This window comes from Scyliorhinus torazame, chromosome 1, assembly GCF_047496885.1.
Source record: "Scyliorhinus torazame isolate Kashiwa2021f chromosome 1, sScyTor2.1, whole genome shotgun sequence".
NCBI classification, from domain to species: domain Eukaryota; kingdom Metazoa; phylum Chordata; class Chondrichthyes; order Carcharhiniformes; family Scyliorhinidae; genus Scyliorhinus; species Scyliorhinus torazame.
In genome coordinates, this window is record NC_092707.1 from 327,530,310 (window position 1) to 327,550,635 (window position 20,326).

The 20,326-nt window shown below is 48.5% G+C and overlaps 1 protein-coding gene across 1 annotated transcript in view; it reads right to left on the bottom strand.

The window, feature by feature from the left end:
* The window catches only part of marc1 (mitochondrial amidoxime reducing component 1), a 68,289-nt gene extending 51,728 nt beyond the window's left edge, over window positions 1-16,561 (bottom strand). The window contains exon 1 of the mRNA XM_072508376.1: window positions 15,722-16,561. Coding sequence (XP_072364477.1) covers window positions 15,722-16,002 — 281 coding nt within the window. The 5' untranslated portion in view covers window positions 16,003-16,561. The remainder of the gene's footprint in view (window positions 1-15,721) is intronic.
* Between the last annotated feature and the right edge of the window lie 3,765 nt (window positions 16,562-20,326).

Here is a 20,326-nt window from a genome sequence, read left to right on the forward strand (position 1 = left end):
CCACATCCAGCTGTGAATGGTGATGGACAATTAAACAACTCACTTGAGGAGGAGGCTACACAAATATCCCCATCCTCAATGATGGAGGAGCCCAGCACATATGTCCAAAAGACAAGGCTGAGGCATTCACAACGATCTTCAGCCGGAGGTGCCGAGTGGATGATCCATCTCAGTCTCCTCCGGATGTCCCCAGCAACACAGATATCAGTCTTCAGCCAATACAATTCACTCCATGTGATACCAAGAAATGGCTGAAGGCATTGGATATTGCAAAGGCTATGGGCCCTGACAATATCACGGCAAGAGTACTGAAGACTTGTGCTCCAGAACAGGCCGCACCCCTAGCCAAGCTGTTCCAGTACAGCTACAGCACTGGCATCTACCCGGCAATGTGGAAAATTGCCCAGGTGTGACCTGTACACAAGAAACAGGACAAATCCAACCCAGCCAATTACCGCCCCATCAGTCTACTCTCCATCATCAGCAAAGTGATGGAAGGAGTGATCAACATTGCTATCAAGCAGCACTTACTCAGGAATAACCTGCTCACGGACGCCCAGTTGGAGTTCCGCCAGGGTCACTCAGCTCCTGACCTCATTACAGCCTTGGTTCAAACATGGACAAAAGCTGAATGCCAGAAGTGAGGGGAGTGTGGCTGTCCTTGACATCAAGGCAGTATTTGACCGAGTATGGCATCAAGGAGCCCCAGCTCAACTGGAGTCAATGGGTATCAGGGGGAAAACTCTCCACTGGTTGGGGTCATACCTGGCACAAAGGAAGATGATTTGGTGGTTGGAAGTCAATCATCTCAGCTCCAGGACATCACCGCAGGAGTTCCTCAGGGTAATGTCCTTGGCCCAACCATCTTCAGCTGCTTCATCTATGACCTGCCTTCCATCATAATGTCAGAAGTGGGGATATTTGCAGATGACTGCACAATGTTCAGCACCATTCGCGACTCCTCAGATAATGAAGCAGTCCATGTCCAAAAACCATTGATCAGAAACTGAACTGGACTAGCCATACTAATATTGTGGCTACCAGAGCAGGTCAAAGACTAGGAATCCTATGGCGAGTAACTCACTTGTTTCCTCCAGCTGCTCCGGTTTCCTCCCACAAGTCCTGAAAGTCGTGCTTGTTAGGTGAATTGGACATTCTGAATCCTCCCTTAGCATACCCTAACAGGCACCGTGGCAACTAGGGGATTTTCACAATAAATTCATTTGCAGTGTTAATGTAAGCCTATTTGTGATAATAATAAAGATTATTATTACTATTATCACCTCCTGACTCCCCAAAGTCTATCCACCATCTACAAGATGCACTGCAGTAACTCACCAAGGTTCCTTAGACAACACCTTCCAAACCCACAACCACTACCATCTAGAAGAACAAGAACAGCAGATACCTGGAAACCCCACCACCTGGAGGTTCCCCTCCAAGTCACTCACCACCCTGACTTGGAAATATATTGCTGCTCCTTCACTGTCGTTGGGACAACATCCTGGAATTCTCTCCCCAACAGCAGTGGGTGTACCTACACTTCGAGGACTGCAGCGGTTCAAGAAGGCCAGTCACCACCACCACCTTCTGAAGGGCAACTAGTGATGGACAATAAAGGCCTAACCAGTGACACCCACATCCCGTAAATTAATTTTTTTAAAAGGTTGCTTATGGGTGAAAAAAAGTGAATTTTGATACCAGCGCGTTACTACAATGGTGACTTACCTGTATGAGTGCCCAGGTTCACCCATGCCCACTCGGTGCCTATCATTTCTTAATCTTCCTCACCCTCCTATTATGTCTCGGTGCATCCCCAGGATCCACAGCTGAGGTTGAGGCAGTGTGCTGACTTCCACATCCTGCCTGAAATGGCCTTGGTGACATCCCCTCGGGGACTGGGACTTCGAGGGTCCCGGCCTGCTTTTGGACTGCACAGGTATTGCAGTGCTGTCCTCCTCGGTGTGAGAGACTGGAGGTGTGCCGTTCACAAGGAGAGGGGGCGTTAGATGGGCTGGACACACCCAGGGTGTCCTAGATTAATGTCCTGGAGTGCTGAATTTGGTGCATTTGAGTGCTATAGTGAGAGTTTGGTGACTGGGGCTTCATTTTTATCTAAAGTCTAATCTTTCTTTTATTTAGTTAATTAACTTAAAAGTTGCTGTTTGGTTTAAAAGAAGATGAATTTTCAATCAGCTTTAAACAAAGCTTCTACTTGTAGGCACTTGCAGCTGGAGCTTGTTAATTATTTAATTGGATTAGGCCAGTTTTCAGAGGCTAGGTTCACAGTATAAAAGTGATCCCCTACAGTGCAGACTTTGCACTGAGTGCTGAATTTGGTGCATTTGAGTGCTCCAGTGAGAGTTTGGTGACTGAGGGAGTGCTGAATTTGGTGCATTTGAGTGCTATAGTGAGAGTTTGGTGACTGAGGGAGTTAGGTGAGGAGGGAGTACGGTGCTCCATTCATTTTGTTTCCTAAAGAGTGAGAAGAGAGCCAAGAGTTTACAGAGAGTGCAGCTGACTGGGAGCAGAGCCGGAGGGCGGAGTTCCAGTTGGTCCACAGGGCAGCTATATTCTGTAAAGTAAGAGGGGTGGAGGCTAGGGCAGTTGCATGCTCCTCCTGTAGGATGTGGGTGGTGAGGGATACCATCGGTGTCCCCGCTGACTATACCTGCGGGAAGTGCACCTAACTCCAGCTCCTCAAAGACCGTGTTAGGGAACTGGAGCTGGATGAACTTCGGATCATCCGGGAGACAGAGGGGGTGATAGAGAAGAGTTACAGGGAGGTAACCACACCCAAGGTACAGGACAAGAATAGCTGGGTTACAGTCAGGGGAAAAAAAAAAACAGGCAGACAGTGCAGGGATCCCTCGTGGCCGTTCCCCTTCAAAACAAGTATACCATTTTGGCTGCTGTTGGGGGGGGGATGACCTACTGGGGGAAGGCCCTAGCGGACAGGTCTCTGGCACTGAGTCTGGCTCTGGGGCTCAGAAGGGAAGGGGGCAGAATAGAAAAGCAATAGTTGAAGGAGATTCAATGGTTAGGGGAATAGATAGGAGATTCTATGGTCGCGAGCGAGACTCCCGGAAGGTATGTTGCCTCCCGGGTGCCAGGGACAGGGATGTCTCGGATCGTGTCTTCAGGATCCTTAAGGGGGAGGGGGAGCAACCAGAAGTCGTGGTGCACATTGGTACCAACGACGTAGGTAGGAAAAGGGGTGTGGAGGTAATAAATGAGTTTAGGGAGTTAGGCTGGAAGTTAAAAGCCACGACAGACAGAGTTGTCATCTCTGGTTTGTTGCCGGTGCCACGTGATCGCGAGGCTAGGAATAGGGAGAGAGTGCAGCTGAACACGTGGCTGCAGGAATGGTGTAGGAGGGAGGGCTTCAGGTATTTGGATAATTGGAGCGCATTCTGGGGAAGGTGGGACCTGTACAAGCAGGACGGGTTGCATCTGAACCAGAGGGGCACCAATATCCTGGGAGGGAGATTTTCTAGTACTCTTCGGGAGGGTTTAAACTAATTTGGCAGGGGAATGGGAACCGGATTTGTAGTCCAGCAACTAAGGTAGCCGATATTCAGGACGCCAAAGCATGTAATGAGGCAGTGGGGAAGGGAACACTGACAAAGGAGAGTACTTGCAGGCACAGAGATGGGTTGAAGTATGTATACTTCAACGCAAGAAGCATCAGGAATAAGGTGGGTGAACTTAAGGCATGGATCGGTACTTGGGACGACGATGTGGTGGCCATCACGGAAACTTGGATAGAAGAGGGGCAGAAATGGTTGTTGGAGGTCCCTGGTTGTAGATGTTTCAATAAGATTAGGGAGGGTGGTAAGAGAGGTGGGGGGTGGCATTGTTAATTATAGATAGTATAACAGCAGCAGAAAGGCAGTTCGAGGAGTATCAGCCTACTGAGGTAGTATGGGTTGAAGTCAGAAATAGGAAAGGAGCAGTCACCTTGTTAGGAGTTTTCAATAAGCCCCCCAATAGTAGCAGAGTTGCGGAGGAACAGATTGGGAAACAGATTTTGGAAAGGTGCAGAAGTCACAGGGTAGTAGTCATGGGTGACTTTAACTTCCCAAACATTGAGTGGAAACTCTTTAGATCAAATAGTTTGGATGGGGTGGTGTTTGTGCAGTGTGTCCAGGAAGCTTTTCTAACACAGTATGTAGATTGTCCGACCAGAGGAGGGGCAATATTGGATTTAGTACTTGGTAATGAACCAGGGCAAGTGATAGATTTGTTAGTGGGGGAGCATTTTGGAGATAGTGACCACAATTCTGTGACTTTCACTTTAGTAATGGAGAGGGATAGGTGCGTGCAACAGGGCAAGGTTTACAATTGGGGGAAGGGTAAATACGATGTTGTCAGACAAGAATTGAAGTGCATAAGTTGGGAACATAGGCTGTCAGGGAAGGACACAAGTGAAATGTGGAACTTGTTCAAGGAACAGGTACTACGTGTCCTTGATATGTATGTCCCTGTCAGGCAGGGAAGAGGTGGTCGAGTGGGGGAACCATGGTTGACAAGAGAGGTTGAATGTCTTGTTAAGAGGAAAAAGGAGACTTATGTAAGGCTGAGGAAACAAGGTTCAGACAGGGCGTTGGAGGGATACAAGATAGCCAGGAGGGAACTGAAGAAAGGGATTAGGAGAGCTAAGAGAGGGCATAAACAACCTTTGGCGGGTAGGATCAAGGAAAACCCCAAGGTCTTTTACACATATGTGAGAAATATGAGAATGACTAGAGCGAGGGTAGGTCCGATCAAGGACAGTAGCGGGAGATTGTGTATTGAGTCTGAAGAGATAGGAGAGGTCTTGAACGAGTACTTTTCTTCTGTATTTACAAATGAGAGGGGCCATATTGTTGGAGAGGACAGTGTGAAACAGACTGGTAAGCTCGAGGAAATACTTGTTAGGAAGGAAGATGTGTTGGGCATTTTGAAAAACTTGAGGATCGACAAGTCCCCCGGGCCTGACGGGATATATCCAAGGATTCTATGGGAAGCAAGAGGTGAAATTGCAGAGCCGTTGGCAATGATCTTTTCGTCCTCACTGTCAACAGGGGTGGTACCAGGGTATTGGAGAGTGGCGAATGTCGTGCCCCTGTTCAAAAAAGGGAATAGGGATAACCCTGGGAATTACAGGCCAGTTAGTCTTACTTCGGTGGTAGACAAAGTCATGGAAAGGTACTAAGGATGGGATTTCTGAGCATCTGGAAAGACACTGCTTGATTAGGGATAGTCAGCACGGATTTGTGAGGGGTAGGTCTTGCCTTACAAGTCTTATTGAATTCTTTGAGGAGGTGACCAAGCATGTGGATGAAGGTAAAGCAGTGGATGTAGTGTACATGGATTTTAGTAAGGCATTTGATAAGGTTCCCCATGGTAGGCTTCTGCAGAAAGTAAGGAGGCATGGGATAGTGGGAAATTTGGCCAGTTGGATAACGAACTGGCTAACCGATAGAAGAGAATGGTGGTGGATGGCAAATATTCAGCCTGGATCCCAGTTACCAGTGGCGTACCGCAGGGATCAGTTCTGGGTCCTCTGCTGTTTGTGATTTTCATTAATGACTTGGATGAGGGAGTTGAAGGGTGGGTCAGTAAATTTGCAGACAATACGAAGATTGGTGGAGTTGTGGATAGTGAGGAGGGCTGTTGTCGGCTGCAAAGAGACATAGATAGGATGCAGAGCTGGGCTGAGAAGTGGCAGATGGAGTTTAACCCTGAAAAGTGTGAGGTTGTCCATTTTGGAAGGACAAATATGAATGCGGAATACAGGGTTAACGGTAGAGTTCTTGGCAATGTGGAGGAGCAGAGAGATCTTGGGGTCTATGTTCATACATCTTTGAAAGTTGCCACTCAAGTGGATAGAGCTGTGAAGAAGGCCTATGGTGTGCTAGCGTTCATTAACAGAGGGATTGAATTTAAGAGCCGTGAGGTGATGATGCAGCTGTACAAAACTTTGGTAAGGCCACATTTGGAGTACTGTGTACAGTTCTGGTCGCCTCATTTTAAGAAGGATGTGGAAGCTTTGGAAAAGGTGCAAAGGAGATTTACCAGGATGTTGCCTGGAATGGAGAGTAGGTCTTACGAGGAAAGGTTGAGGGTGCTAGGCCTTTTCTCATTAGAACGGAGAAGGATGAGGGGCGACTTGATAGAGGTTTATAAGATGATCAGGGGAATAGATAGACAGTCAGAGGCTTTTTCCCCGGGTGGAACAAACCATTACAAGGGGACATAAATTTAAGGTGAATGGTGGAAGATATGGGGGGGGGGGGGAAGTCAGAGGTAGGTTCTTCACCCAAAGAGTAGTGGGGGCATGGAATGCACTGCCTGTGGAAGTAGTTGAGTCGGAAACATTAGGGACCTTCAAGCAGCTATTGGATAGGTACATGGATTACGGTAAAATGATATAGTGTAGATTTATTTGTTCTTAAGGGCAGCACGGTAGCATTGTGGATAGCACAATTGCTTCACCGCTCCAGGGTCCCAGGTTCGATTCCGGCTTGAGTCATTGTCTGTGCGGAGTCTGCACATCCTCCCCGTGTCTGCGTGGGTTTCCTCCGGGTGCTCCGGTTTCCTCCCACAGTCCAAAGATGTGCAGGTTAGGTGGATTGGCCATGATAAATTGCCCTTAGTGTCCAAAATTGCCCTTAATGTTGGGTGGAGGTGTCGACTTTGGGTAGGGTGCTCTTTCCAAGAGCCGGTGCAGACTCAATGGGCTGAATGGCCTCCTTCTGCACTGTAAATTCAATGATAATTTATGATTAATCTAGGACAAAGGTTCGGCACAACATTGTGGGTCGAATGGCCTGTTCTGTGCTGTATTTTCTATGTTCTATGTCCTGATCTGCGCCCCTACTGATCCTCTTTCCTCAGGAGCGTCGGGGCCATTGGGCTCTTCCATGGTATAGAGGGCAGCTGGAATGAGATCCAGAAGCCCCACCATCCTCTGACGCTGACATTCGTGCCTGCACCATGCACCATGGAGCTCATAAGCTGAACCATGAAGTGGACATCTCCACCATCGAGTGCACGTCCTGCACCAAAGTCTCCCCTCTGCTAGCCACTCTCGTAGTGTTGGCCTCATTGCGTCGGAGTGACAGTACCATCTCCTCAGACAGTAGCAATGGGACTCCTTCAAATCGGCCTTGCAATCTGAGAGATGCTGTCATCCGTTCCTGATGTTCACAACTCTGCCTTTGTAGCTCCAACAGCTCTGGGATGACCATACCCACTTCATCAGCCTGAAGCTCAGTAGAGTCCTGGGCTTGGGCATCCCTCCAAGTGCCAGATCCCTGGAACGTCCCTGCCTCTGCTTGCTGTGGATGTGGTGTGAGATGCTCACCAATGAGTGACCTAGAAACCTGACTGCTAGTTTTTAGGGGAAAATAGATTGCAAGATGAGATGGGAAAGAAATAAAATTTACAAGTATAAAACATAGGGTATTAAAAAGGAAATTAATAGATCACTATCTTTGTCCCTAATAGAACCCATCCTGCCTCTTGCTATCTGTTTAGTACCCACATGCTGCTAGCAGACTTTTGGGTTCACTTTTGTGTTAACTATTACTCTATTCTCATACTCTGGGTGGGATTTTCCACACCACCTGCCACATGTCTCACAATTGTAGAGGTGGCACACCATTGGCCGGCTACGGGATCTTCTGCTCCCAGCTTGTCAACGAGGTGTCCCGTTGTATGGACCCGCCTGCTGCGAGGAAACCCATGGCGGGGGTACACCGGCAGTGACCAGAAGATTCTGCCAGAGGAAACAGCTGGAAAATTGCATCCTATGTCTCTACCAGTCTTTATTTTTCTCTTCACTTCCCCACACAATTTATTATATCTGGCCTGGGTCTTGCTTAAAGAATTCACTCAACATGTATTCTACACCCTTCTTTTTAGTTTCATCATATTCTCTGCCTCACTTGCCATCCAAAGAGCCTTGAAAAGGTTCCCCTATTTTTCACCCTTTTTGGAATATACCCAGCCTTTACCTAAATAGCACAGTAGGTAGAACTGTTGCTTCACAGCTCCAGGGTTCCAGGTTCAATTCCCGGCTTGGGTCACTGCCTGTGTGCAGTCTGCACGTTCTCCCAAGGCTGCGTGGGTTTCCTCCGGGTGCTCCGATTTCCTCCCACAAGTCCCGAAAGATGTGCTGTTAGGTAATTTGGACATTCGGAATTCTCCCTCAGTGTACCCGAACAGGTGCCGGAATGTGGCGACTAGGGGCTTTTCACAGTAACTTTATTGCAGTGTTAATGTAAGCCTACTTGTGAAAATAATTATAATAAAGATTCGTAAAAAACAAAATCTCCTCAGATTTTCCTGTCAGTCTTTGGTTCCATTTTAGCTTGGCTAGATCTCTACTCATCCCATTGAAATAAGTTCTCCTCCAAATCAGAAGATCTACTTTAGATTGTTCCTTTTTATCTCCGTTACTAAGCTAAACTTTATGATACAAATTCACTCTCATCCAAGTGTCCCCCACAGACACTTAATCCATGTGGCCCACCTCATTCCCCAGCAGCAGATCTATCAATGCCTCCTTCCCTGTTGGACCGAGAATATACTGGTCAACAATGTCCTCCTTTCCCTATAGTCTTAATATTATCCTATCTGATATTTGGGTAATTAAAATACCACAATATTACCACTCTTATCATTCTTGCACTTCTCTATGATTTCCTTGCAGATATGCTCCTCTATTTCTCTCTCACACTTGGGAGGCATATGGAATACCCCAGGACCATGACACTGCCTTTATTGCTCCTCAACCATAACCAAATAGATTCTGTACTCAGCCCTTCAGGTACTATTGCCAATTTGAACCGGAGGCGCCAATAAGGTTGCCCTTTTTAATGTTGAGTGATATTGCTTTTCAGAGTCGCCAGGTATCAGATGATACCACCACAAGATTAACCGGATATTGATCAAAGACCCAACAACCAGTCAGTTAGTTCAAGTTCAATAATAGTTTATTTACACACAAGATTAACTCGCACATGCAACAGAAAAACACTATAAGCTAAATTATACCTAACACTACAACAACCTGTACTTAACTTCAGACACCCGGCTTTGACAGAGGAACAAGGCCTTTGTTCGGATCTGGAGTGGCTGGGTCTGGAGAAGTAACTTTGGTTCTGCTGGGCTCATCCGTCTGGTAGCGATCGTTGATCTTGAACTTGCTTCTGGTCGTGGTGCTGCAGTTGGCTTCAGGTATAGGCCAGGCCGAAGAGCGCCGGTGTGCCAGGGCCAAAATTGATCGAACACATGGCAGTGCCTCTCTTTATCCTTTGGAGTTTCACACTCTTTTGGGCGGTCCTTAGCTTTGGACCCAATAATTTGGCAGGCTTCGATTTGAGCCAATAAAGGGGAGTGGCGCCAATGTGTCTGGAATTCTATCTGATACCTGACAACCAGTCCTTCGTCCTGGGGAAATGGGCCATTAGAATGCAAATCGGCTAGGGTTTCGATACTGTCTGGTTCTCTGTTAGCAAATATACATTTGGGCTCTGAGTTTGTCTGAATCCTGTGTTGGCCATATTTCGTTTGAGTCTTTGCGAGTATCCATGTTTCCTTTGTAAGTGGCCATCCCAGATGGCTACAGTCCGTCCTCTTGATCCTAAACGCGAAGCGTGGTGGATCACAATACTGATCCTTCATCTGTTCTTTGGTGTGCAGGGTACCCTTGGTCAAGGACAGGTTCTATACTACTCTGTCCTATGTATTGGAGTATTTACCTAAGTTTTTAACATATCACACATTCATAAATTCTAAAGGGGCACTATAAAACATTTAATCGTTACACATTTAGCTTATTTACACAAAGGGGAACCTCTAACTGTCCTTACCTAAACTACACTTATGCTGCTAGCTAATAACCAAAAAGAACTATTATACTACAAAAATTTTAAACGATAGCAGCATCACATTCCTACTTAACTTATTACATTTACCGAAACGCAAACTTTATTTATCAGAAAAGGGTTCAAAAAGAGTGTGGGGTCTGTTGAAGTCCAACAAAGGGGGCTCGGAGTGTATATAATCGGGGAGCGGGAGGCTCTCCTTCGCCATTTTCGAAGTCTAAGTGTCTGAACGACACTGCAGAGTATTGCAATAACTAATAGGGCTTCTACCGTGTATGAGAGGGAATACCATTTTACGATATTAGCGCACCATGTGGGGGTATCAGTGTTTATTTTCATGGGAGGTGTGGTGTCCGGGCTAGGGGTATTGTGTGGTATGGTTGTATTTGGAGACAATGTGGTGTGGGTTACAGGGGCCATCGACGTGCGCAACTGTAGTGATCCAACGATGATCATAATGGAGGTCATCAGTTCTGTCTTCATCTTGTCTTTTGTTCCTTGTATCCTCGTATCTTCCTGGGGGCGCAAGCATAATATCTTTTAATACCTTTGTTTAATATCTCGTTTGACCGTCTGTTTCTCCTTAATATCAATTTCCCATTAGAATTGTCACCATGTGACTCTCATTTTTTTTTTAAACCAACCATTTTGGAAACAAGGCATCCGAAAAGAACATTCTGTTAAAGTGCAAGGAATTCTAGCAGCTTGTGGTCGATGCGTTGTGTGGGCGGACAATTTCTTCGACCAGTCTTTCTTAAATCACAACCATGGGAGGTTGAGGCTAATCTTAACCAGCCGAATTTCGGTGCGGCCAGTTTTATATATTGGTTAGCCGCAATCACATTTGGCCTGGGGTGTAACTAGCATATGGAGCCGGTGTAGTGTGACCGAAGGAGAGAAACAAAAATGAAGTGGCATTGCTGAGGTGTCCCTGCCATGAGAAGTGGCGGGTAAGCGCTCACAGTTTGCATGGGGCAGCTGGGACCTTGTAGCTGCTGTGGGTAGTGTTCTCTTTCATATCTGGGAGCTAGTCTAGCTGGTGGTGGGGGTCTCCTGCAATCTGGGGCGAAGTGTCCTGACTGCCCACAGTTGTAACATGACCCCTGGGGCACATGAGGTGGAGCAGGCTCTCTGGTGTATTGCTCCCTTGGGTACAGTTCCCTGGGTGGGGGGTTGGGCTGTTGGTGTCGTTGCTGGTTCGGGAGGTTTTGTCAGCATTCAGTGGCGTAATGTCCCTTTTGTCCACAATTATAGCATCCCTGTGCTGTGGTGCTGTCCATCATGTCTACCTTTGTTTACCCATGCGGGGTCCTGATGTGTCCTTACTGGATTTATATTTGCTTCTGCCTTCTTCTGCTCTGTCTTTTTATGGAGGGATTGTTCCCAAGCTCTAGAAAATCTCTTCAGAACACACACTTCATTATGTGTGGCGTCTGAGGGATCATAATTCCCACAGGCTTTCTGACCTGCTTCTGTGGCGTGGCAGACTAAAATACGGGTCCTTTTGGTTGTATTTTCAACATTTACATGTGCGCGGACTAAATCTCCAAATACCGCTTTGAAGTGTAGCCAAAGGCGTCCTGCGTATGCGGTCGGATGCTCTCCTTTCTTTAGTCAGCAGCGATCCAGACCTTCTACGGGATCTCCTCTGTTATAACCAATTGCATTAAAATAGCTGCCTTCATGTTCTGGAGGCTTCCTCCTCCTACATTCTGTGGATCGGGTAGTATTGAACTAACGGATGGGTCAAGGCTCATCACTATAAGTTCCACTTCCTCTGGTTCATCCAGACCGTACATAACTGTCTGTTGTCTTACTCGCTCAAAGAAATGGTGTGGGTCTGCTGTGGGTTGGAATGGTTCAATTTTGGCGCAGGCATCTCTCAATTGTGTGATGGATAATGGGGTGGTGTAAACAAAATCGGGCTCCGCGCGATCCTGCGACGTGCGCTGTGTGGTAACTGGATTCATGGGGTTGTGTGCTGCCTGTGCAGTCAGTGGTGCGGGTGCTTTCCTTTTCGGGGCCTGGGGGGCTCTATTGTGATTTTCGGTATTTTCTAGATATCTATAGGCAATTTCATTGAGTTCCTGCCAATCGGGGCCATCTTCCTGGTCTAAACTTGGTCCAAAGGTGTCTCTGAAACCATTTTGCACTGAGAGCAGTGACTGTAACCTTGAAATTTGAACTACTGAACTCTGCTTTTGTTCCGTTGTGGAACTGTGGCGTGCTCGTAAAGCTGCCTTCAAGTCTGCGCATTGCTTCTTTAACTGTTCTACCTGTTGTTCCGTCTCTTCTCTTACCAAGACTGTGCGATGTGTATCTTGGTAGGACTTATCGTATTGTGTCTGAAAGCTGCTTAGGTGGCCTAAACAAGATTGGTGTGCCCGTTTGACATCAGCCATCTCCTTGTCTTTTGCTGCTAGCTGCTCTCGGAGTTGCTCATTCACGTTTTCACACTTGCTAACGTTTCCCTCACTCGTCTCCTCTTTCTCTACAAGCTGTCTGCAGAGCGTCCTCATGACCTCCTCTGTGCCTTGCAATTGTGCCAGACAGGACACGATTGCCATCGGCTTACGAACTTTCCCTAAACTCTTCTTGTGAATCTCGGTTAGGTTGTCCCACCAAGTTTGTCCCATGCTACCAGGACCTGACTCTTCATTCGAACAAAACTCAGACCAAAGGGGCCATCCTTTCCCCTTGAAGTGTTTCCTTAGTTCCTCTTCCCATATGGGACACTGCTCTGCTCTACTGGTCACTGCAACCTCGGGTTCCTGTGGGTTCATAAGGCGTTCCATTGCCTTTGCTGCCATTTCTACTGGTATCTCTTTTCCTACCGTAATCTCTGTTTCTCTACCGTAAATTTGGGACAGGGGGGGAAACAGGGCGTCGATTCGAACAGCCATTTTCCGGTTCACAAAGCTCCCGATAGTTTTACGCAACAAAATCTAATGAGTTTACCTTATATCCCTGTTCGTACGCATGCAAATTACTACACATTTTCGAATCTTGGAGGTTTGATCAATACGGGTCTTACACTTGTGGTTTCTTTCACTTTTCCAATTGAGTTTCTATTTCAACGTTTTGTGGGTTCTCTCGGAGTGACAAATCACTTCTAAATCGAGTCCCGGCAGAGTCGCCAATAACTGTTGCCAATTTGAACCGGAGGCGCCAATAAGATCGCCCTTTTTACTATTGAGTGATATTGCTTTTCAGGGTCGCCAGGTATCAGATGTTACCACCACAAGGTTCAACCGGATATTGATCAAAGACCCAACAACCAGTCAGGAAGTTCAAGTTCAATAATAGTTTATTTACACTCAAGATTAACTCGCACATGCAACATAAAACCACTACAAGCTAATTTATACCAAACACTACAACAACCTGTACTTAACTTCAGGCACCCGGCTTTGACAGAGGAACAAGGCCTTTGTTCGGATCTGGAGTGGCTGGGTCTGGAGTAGTAACTTCGGTTCTGCTGGGCTCATCAGTCTGGTAGCGATCATTGATCTTGAACTTGCTTCTGGTCGTGGTGCTGCAGTTGGCTTCAGGTATAGGCCGGGCCGAAGAGTGCCGGTGTGCCAGGGCCAAAAGAGATCAAACACATGGCAGTGTCTCTCTTTATCCTTTGGGGGTTCGCGCTCTTTTGGGCGGTCCTTAGCCTTGGACCCAATAATTCGGCAGGCTTCGATTACTGCCTTCGATTTGAGCCAATAAAGGGGCGAGTGCCTTGCTGGCTGGGTGTGTCCTGAGCGGTCACTGACCTAGGCTGTTTGGGCTTCCTGCATGAAGGGAGTGGCGCCAATGTGTCTGGAATTGTATCTGATACCCGAGTACCAGTCCTTCGTCCTGGGGAAATGGGCCATTAGAATGCAAATCGGCTAGGGGTTTCGATACTGTCTGGTTCTCTGTTAGCAAATATACATTTAGGCTCTGAGTTTGCCCGAATCCTGTATTGGCCATATTTCCCTTGAGTCTTTGTGAGTATCCATGTTTCCTTTGTAAGTGGCCATCCCAGATGGCTACAGTACGTCTCTCTTTCCAACAGTACAGGGCATTCCCCAGATACCCAGTGCCCTTTCTTCCTGATCTATCTTTTCTGAATTTTAATTTTGTATCTTAAGTCACCATTTTAAGTCAAGTTTCCATTATTGCCACTTCAGCATATTATCAATGAATATTTGTGCTTGTAACCCATCAAGTTCATTTGGGCACATTAAGATGCATTTATTCTAAACCTGTCTACACATTTACTTCTTAGTTGACTCCTTCTTTGTCTTCTCCTTTCTAATATTGTATTAATTCCTTGGCATCCTGGATTACTGCTTGATGTGCCCCACCTTCCGTGACCCATGTCCACCGCTCTTCTCCCCCACCAATAATGCCAAAACCCAAATTCATGCATTTTTTGTCTCAAGAATGGATCTCAAAATGTTCCCTTGACAAGCTCTGCTCCTCCATCCCTTCACAAACTAATCAATCTTGAATTCATTGATACAAGTCTCCAGCACAATGTCTGCATATCCATCATTCTTATTCTTGTACACCCATTGCATTCTAACTTCCTGTTCTCACATTCCAACCTCTGCACTTGACCTTAACTGAGCAATATTCTCCAGTTGTATGCCATATCCTCTACATTTCTGACCCCTAATCATTGCTTCTCCGCTGCTGGGTCAACCCCACAACGTAGAATGAGCTTTCAGTGGTGTGCTGCTGAATTGTTGGAGGTGCTACCTTTTAGCTGAGATTTTAGCCCGGAGGCCCGATCTGCCTACTCGGTGAATATATAAAAGATCCCATGGCACAATTTCAAACAGCAGGAGATTGATCCTTGGTGTGTCGGTCAATATTTATCCCTCAAATCAAAAAGGCTGAAACACATTACCTGGCCATTATCACATTGCTGTTTGTGGAAGATTGCTGTGCACATATTACGTTTTCTGAGTTCCAAAGCCAGGGCTCAGAGTGTGGGCAGGGGCGAACACCTAATCCAGCTCCTCGCCTGCTCCAAAAACCAATTCAAATTCAAATTGAATCCAATTCATGGCCCCACAAGAGAGACATGCCAGATCTGAGCCAAGAGGCTCCTACTACACTTGATCTATTGAATAGCTGGTGCGTTTCCTACCCCGAACAGTGACCTGTGTTGGCTGCAAGGTGCTTGGAGATGTCCGGTGGTCGAGAACAGTACAATATAGGTCTTCCTCCCACCCCCGAAACACAACTACCCTGCTCCTTCATTCAAAAAAACGCTTTGACCTTGGTGTATTTAAATAAATCACACGTGGGGCATTCTCCGTCCAGTGTTAGTAACTGGACTGAAGGATATTATTCAGCACAATGGCGAACAGGCCATTGTTAACGAGCACCTTCATTGAAACAAACCTCACACAAAAAGTACCCTGGCACAGGAGCAGCGTGAATCACTGAGGTGATCAAACGAGTTAAACACTGCAGCAAAGTAGCTTAATTAAAACTGGTATTTGTGTTGAAATTATTTTCCGGCGCATGTTCAATCATGTTGTAACTAATATGCCAGCAGAAGAGCGAATCTTTATGAAAGATATTATTTTAACAAAGCACCGCCAAAGCTGTGACTTGCTCTGTTGGTGACGGTGTTAAAAGAGTTGGTGGAAAGGAAAATCACGTTACGGTTCTGTTGACTGCCGTGTTAATGTGAGCCTACTTGTGACACTGATAAAGATTATTATTACATTAAAAATGCATGAGGCCAAACTTAGCCAGTCACTGAAAATTTCAAAAATAAGGTTATCCACAGAACATTTCAAAGCAGAGACTGGAAAGTAAAGATTTGTGTAAAAGAGAAGGGAGTGAAGTACCTGTCCTTCAAAGGGCCCTTCTTCATTCCCAACTCATCGACCTCCACCTCGGTCAGGGGGATTCCTTTGCATGACTTGACCGGGTAAATGAAGAGCCTGGAGATTTCGCCCACTCTGACCAGTTCGGGGTGGCTCTGCCGGTAGGCGCCCCAGAGACGCCCGACCCCAAGCGCCGCCAGCCCCAGCCCGACGGCTACCCACAGGCCGGCGACCACCCCAAGGCCGGTGGCCAAGGCCACCCCCAGCCCGGCGGCCGCCGCCGCCGCGACCCTTGAGCTCATGGGCTCCCGGGCCTCAGCGAGGTGAGGACAGTGCCAGCACAGGTCAGTCACAGGGCGAACTCTCCTCTCCCTTTTCTTCACTCCGCAGAGACTCGGCTCACCGGCGCTGGGCTTCCAGACACAGAGAAAGTCGCGGCAAACTCCACTCTTCAACCCGACTAGCTTTGTGTCAGAAAAGTGGATGTGTTATCGACCTCCACCGCCTTTCAGTCTGCGATAGATGGACTCAAGGTGGGGTATAAACAAACTGCCCCAGTGTTTTGGCACCGCCCAAATTTAGGATTAAACATTAAACAAGCCTGGGTTCTCTGTTCAGCAAACTCTCTCCGCGGGGCCCAAATCTCCTCCTGCAGTCCAAATTTCCAAACTGCGCCGAAGTTATCGGGAATACTTGTGGCAACCAAGTTTCAGTAAATGTACTTGAAAAAAATGTTCCTCTCAACACATGACGCAGCCGTATCTTTGGATCTGATCAACGGTCGTGCTGCACAGGCACCAGAAAACCCTTGTTATTGCAACAACATCGGGAAAATCCTGAGATTGTTTTCCATCAACAGGCGAGAAGGCTCGAAATCCCTGTCAGGAAACCTAACGTGGCAAAAGGACAGATTGTACGTTTTGCTGAACAGTGCCGGACCAGGGTTTACCCTGTCTGCTGCTGCAAGTCACAAATTTCCGTCAGTTCCAGTCAAAACAACCAAATTATCTGTTCTTGGTAAAGCGATGCCCTCTCTAAGGGCAAACAACCATGAAAGCTGCCTGGCCGCCCACCAGCCTGAGTTTGACAGTTTAACCAGAGACGAATGGGTTTGCAGTTCGCGGAGCCCAGCTCATACCTTCGTTTCTGCCCCCCCCCCAACTCTCCCAGCAAACCCTTATTTAACCCCATCGCAAACTCTCCCTCCCACCAAAATGTAACCCGTCTTCAACCGTGGCTAACCCCCTCTCACACTCTCCTGCCCTCACAGCCTCCCCTACATCCCCTCAGTCTTCCCCCATCCCCTCCCCTCCTAGTCTCCACCCAATCGCCTCAGTCTTCCTCCCCCCCCCCCGACACTCTTCACCCCTGATGCAACCATCAATTCACTCGAGACAAGAGTAGAAGTAAACCGTGGCTTTAATCAACTTAGAACAGTGCTTGTCTGCGACTGATCCAATATTGAGAACCGCCTACAGGTCGACTGCTCTTCAAGGGGAGGAGCCATGGGCGTAGCCCATACAGGCCCCAACATGTTCCCCTATGGATAATGCCATACAATGGCCCATAGGAGGAGCCCACAAGGGCAACAGCATAGCACAGATACAGATACAATGATGGATTATTGGCATAATATATTCACCACAGCCCCCACCCCTCACATTCTTCCCCCCACCCCTCACATTCCTCCCCCCAACCCTCACATTCTTCCTCCCCCACCTCTCACATTCTTCCCCCCCACCCCTCACATTCTTCCCCCCCACCCCTCACATCCTTCCTCCCCTCACCCCTCACACTCTCCCCCCACCCCTCATACTCTCCCCCACCCCTCACACTCCCCCCACCCCTCACGCTCTTCCCCCCACCCTCATACCTCCACCCCTCACACTCCCCCCTCACACTCCCCTCCCCCATCACACTCCTCTCCCCCTCCTCACACTCCCCTTCTCACTATCGCATTCACCTCGCTCACCTGGGGTCTTCAAGATAGTCCCCTGCCTCACTCGTTATCTCCCCGTGGCTAAGGCTTGGTTTGGGACATCCTGCCTCATGTCTCGCAGTTGCTGGCTGCCCTGGTGCAGTCGCAAACCTGCTCACCTCACCTGTTCAGCGGGCTGACCTTACCTCGTGATGTCTTTCAGCGCTTGTTGCTGGCCTGCCTTGGTCGAGTCGCTAACCGATTTGTGCACACATGCCTCAAGTTAAACATTTTCAAAATGTGTTCTTGGGATGTGGGCATCGCTGACTGGGCCAGCATTTATTGCCCATCCCTAAATGCCCTTAAATGGAGTGGGTTGCTAGGCCATTTCAGTGGGGAGCAGATAAGTGTCAACCACATTGCTGTGGGTCTGCAGTCACATGTAGGTCAGACCGGGCAAGGACGGCAGATTACCTTCCCTGGGGACATTAGTGAATCAGATGGGTTTTTACAACAATCGACAATGGTTTCATGATCACCATTAGACTTAATTCCAGATTTTCAAAAAATTTAGTTCAAATTTCACTATCTGCCATGGTGGGATTCGAACCCAGGACCCCGAAGCAAACCCTGGGTCTCTGGATTCGTACCACTCATACATTTTTGGACCAGTGTGATGCACGATCAATGACCACTAACGCGAGGTTGTAGTCCAACTGATGGCTTTAATAAGCTAGATGTTTCCCCCAGCAGCTCAGGTACAGAATGAGGGCTGCTGGGGCGGCACGGGTTCTTATACCCCACCTATCAGGGCGGAGCTATTATACACTCTAGCCAATAGCAAGCATACAGGTTCTACCAATGCTGCTTTAGCCTCTCAGGTACCGTAATACCTATAATACCACATTCACCCCCTGTAAAAAAAGAGTCCAGCGGGGGTGGTGGCTAGAAACTACAATACATAACAACATGGTATAATTCGTTATGGAGGTACCGTAATACCTCCGTACAGTGTTTAGTAACTATTTACAGGTCTGGTAGCTATGTACATTCGGTGGTTTATATTTACAGATTACAGTTAAAATGAAGCAATCAGTCGATCGGGGGCCCTGGTCGTCCTCTGTGATCGTCGGAGCCTTGGTGGTGACTCCGGTGGAGGCTCGGGCGTTTGTGACTCCGGGAGCGTGGCTTCGATCTCCATGGCAGCTTCGTCACCCCTAGACGGTGCTGGTGGGGAAAACAGCTGACCTGGGAAGGGAGTGCCTGCGGGAGGCGTCGGTGGGTGGGGCGGCCTTGACGGGGGCGGCGGAAGGACCGATCCTCCTGTAAGGTGCTGCGGTGGAGGGGAGGGTGGGACTGGTGGCTGGAATGTGCGTGGAGTTCCGGCGGGCGCCAGATCCCGTAGGGAGACTGTATCTTGGCCATCGGGGTACGCCACATAGGCGTACTGGGGGTTAGCATGGAGCAGATGGACCCTCTCGCCCAAGGAGTCCGACTTGTGCGCCCTCACGTGTTTTCGGAGAGGATGGGTCCGGGCGCTGCCAGCCAGGTCTAGAGCGAGGTCCCAGAGGAGGACTGCCTAGGGAAGACCAGGAGATGTTCGTGAGGTGTCTGATTGGTGGTTGTACAAAGTAGTGATCGGATGGAGTGGAGGGCATCCGGGAGGACTTCTTGCCAGCGGGAGACTGGGAGATTCCTGCACCAAAGGGCCAGTAGGACGGTCTTCCAGACCGTTCCGTTCTCCCTCTCTACCTGTCCGTTACCCCGGCGGTTGTAACTGGTCGTCCTGCTCGAGGCGATGCCCTTGCTGAGCAGGAATTGATGCAGTTTGTCGCTCATAAAGGAGGACTCCCTATAACTGTGTATGTAAGCGGTGAAACCGAACAGTGCAAAGATGCTATGGAGGGCCTTGATGACGGTGGTGGCGGTCATGTCGGGGCAGGGGATGGCGAATGGGAACCGGGAGTACTCGTCAATCACGTTCAGGAAGTACGTGTTGCGGTCGGTGGAGGGGAGGGGGCCTTTGAAGTCCATGCTGAGGCGTTCAAAGGGACGAGAAGCCTTTATCAGGTGCGCTCTCCCTGGCCGGTAGAAGTGCGGTTTGTACTCCGCGCAGATTTGGCAGTCCCTGGTGTCAGCCCTGACCTCCTCAATGGAGTAGGGCAGGTTGCGGGTCTTGACGAAATGGAAAAAGCAAGTGACCCCCGGGTGGCAGAGGTCCTCGTGGAGGGCTCGGAGGCAGTCCACTTGTGCGGTGGCACATGTGCCGCGGGACCGGGCATCAGGAGGATCGTTTAGCTTCCCGGGACGATACAAGATCTCGTAGTTGTAGGTGGAGAGTTCGATCCTCCACCGCAATATCTTGTCGTTTTTTATCTTGCGCCGCTATGCATTATCGAACATGAAAGCAACCAACTGTTGGTCAGTGAGGAGAGTGAATCTCCTGCCGGCCAGGTAATGCCTCCAATGCCTCTGACCTAATAAAGATCCGGTCCTGGGCACTGTAGCATCTGCTCCTGGTGGCGACGGGTTTGCAATCCGGGGTGAGGTTCGCAAACAGGGAAAGCGAGGCCGCAGACAGTAAGGGGGGGTATAGGGCCAGCCGAATTGGAAGGTCAGACTTTGAAGGTTACACTGGAAGTCTAAACCCAGGAGCGTGGGGAAGGACGTAGAGACGGAAATTTCTGAACTCCCTTCCCTGGACTGTG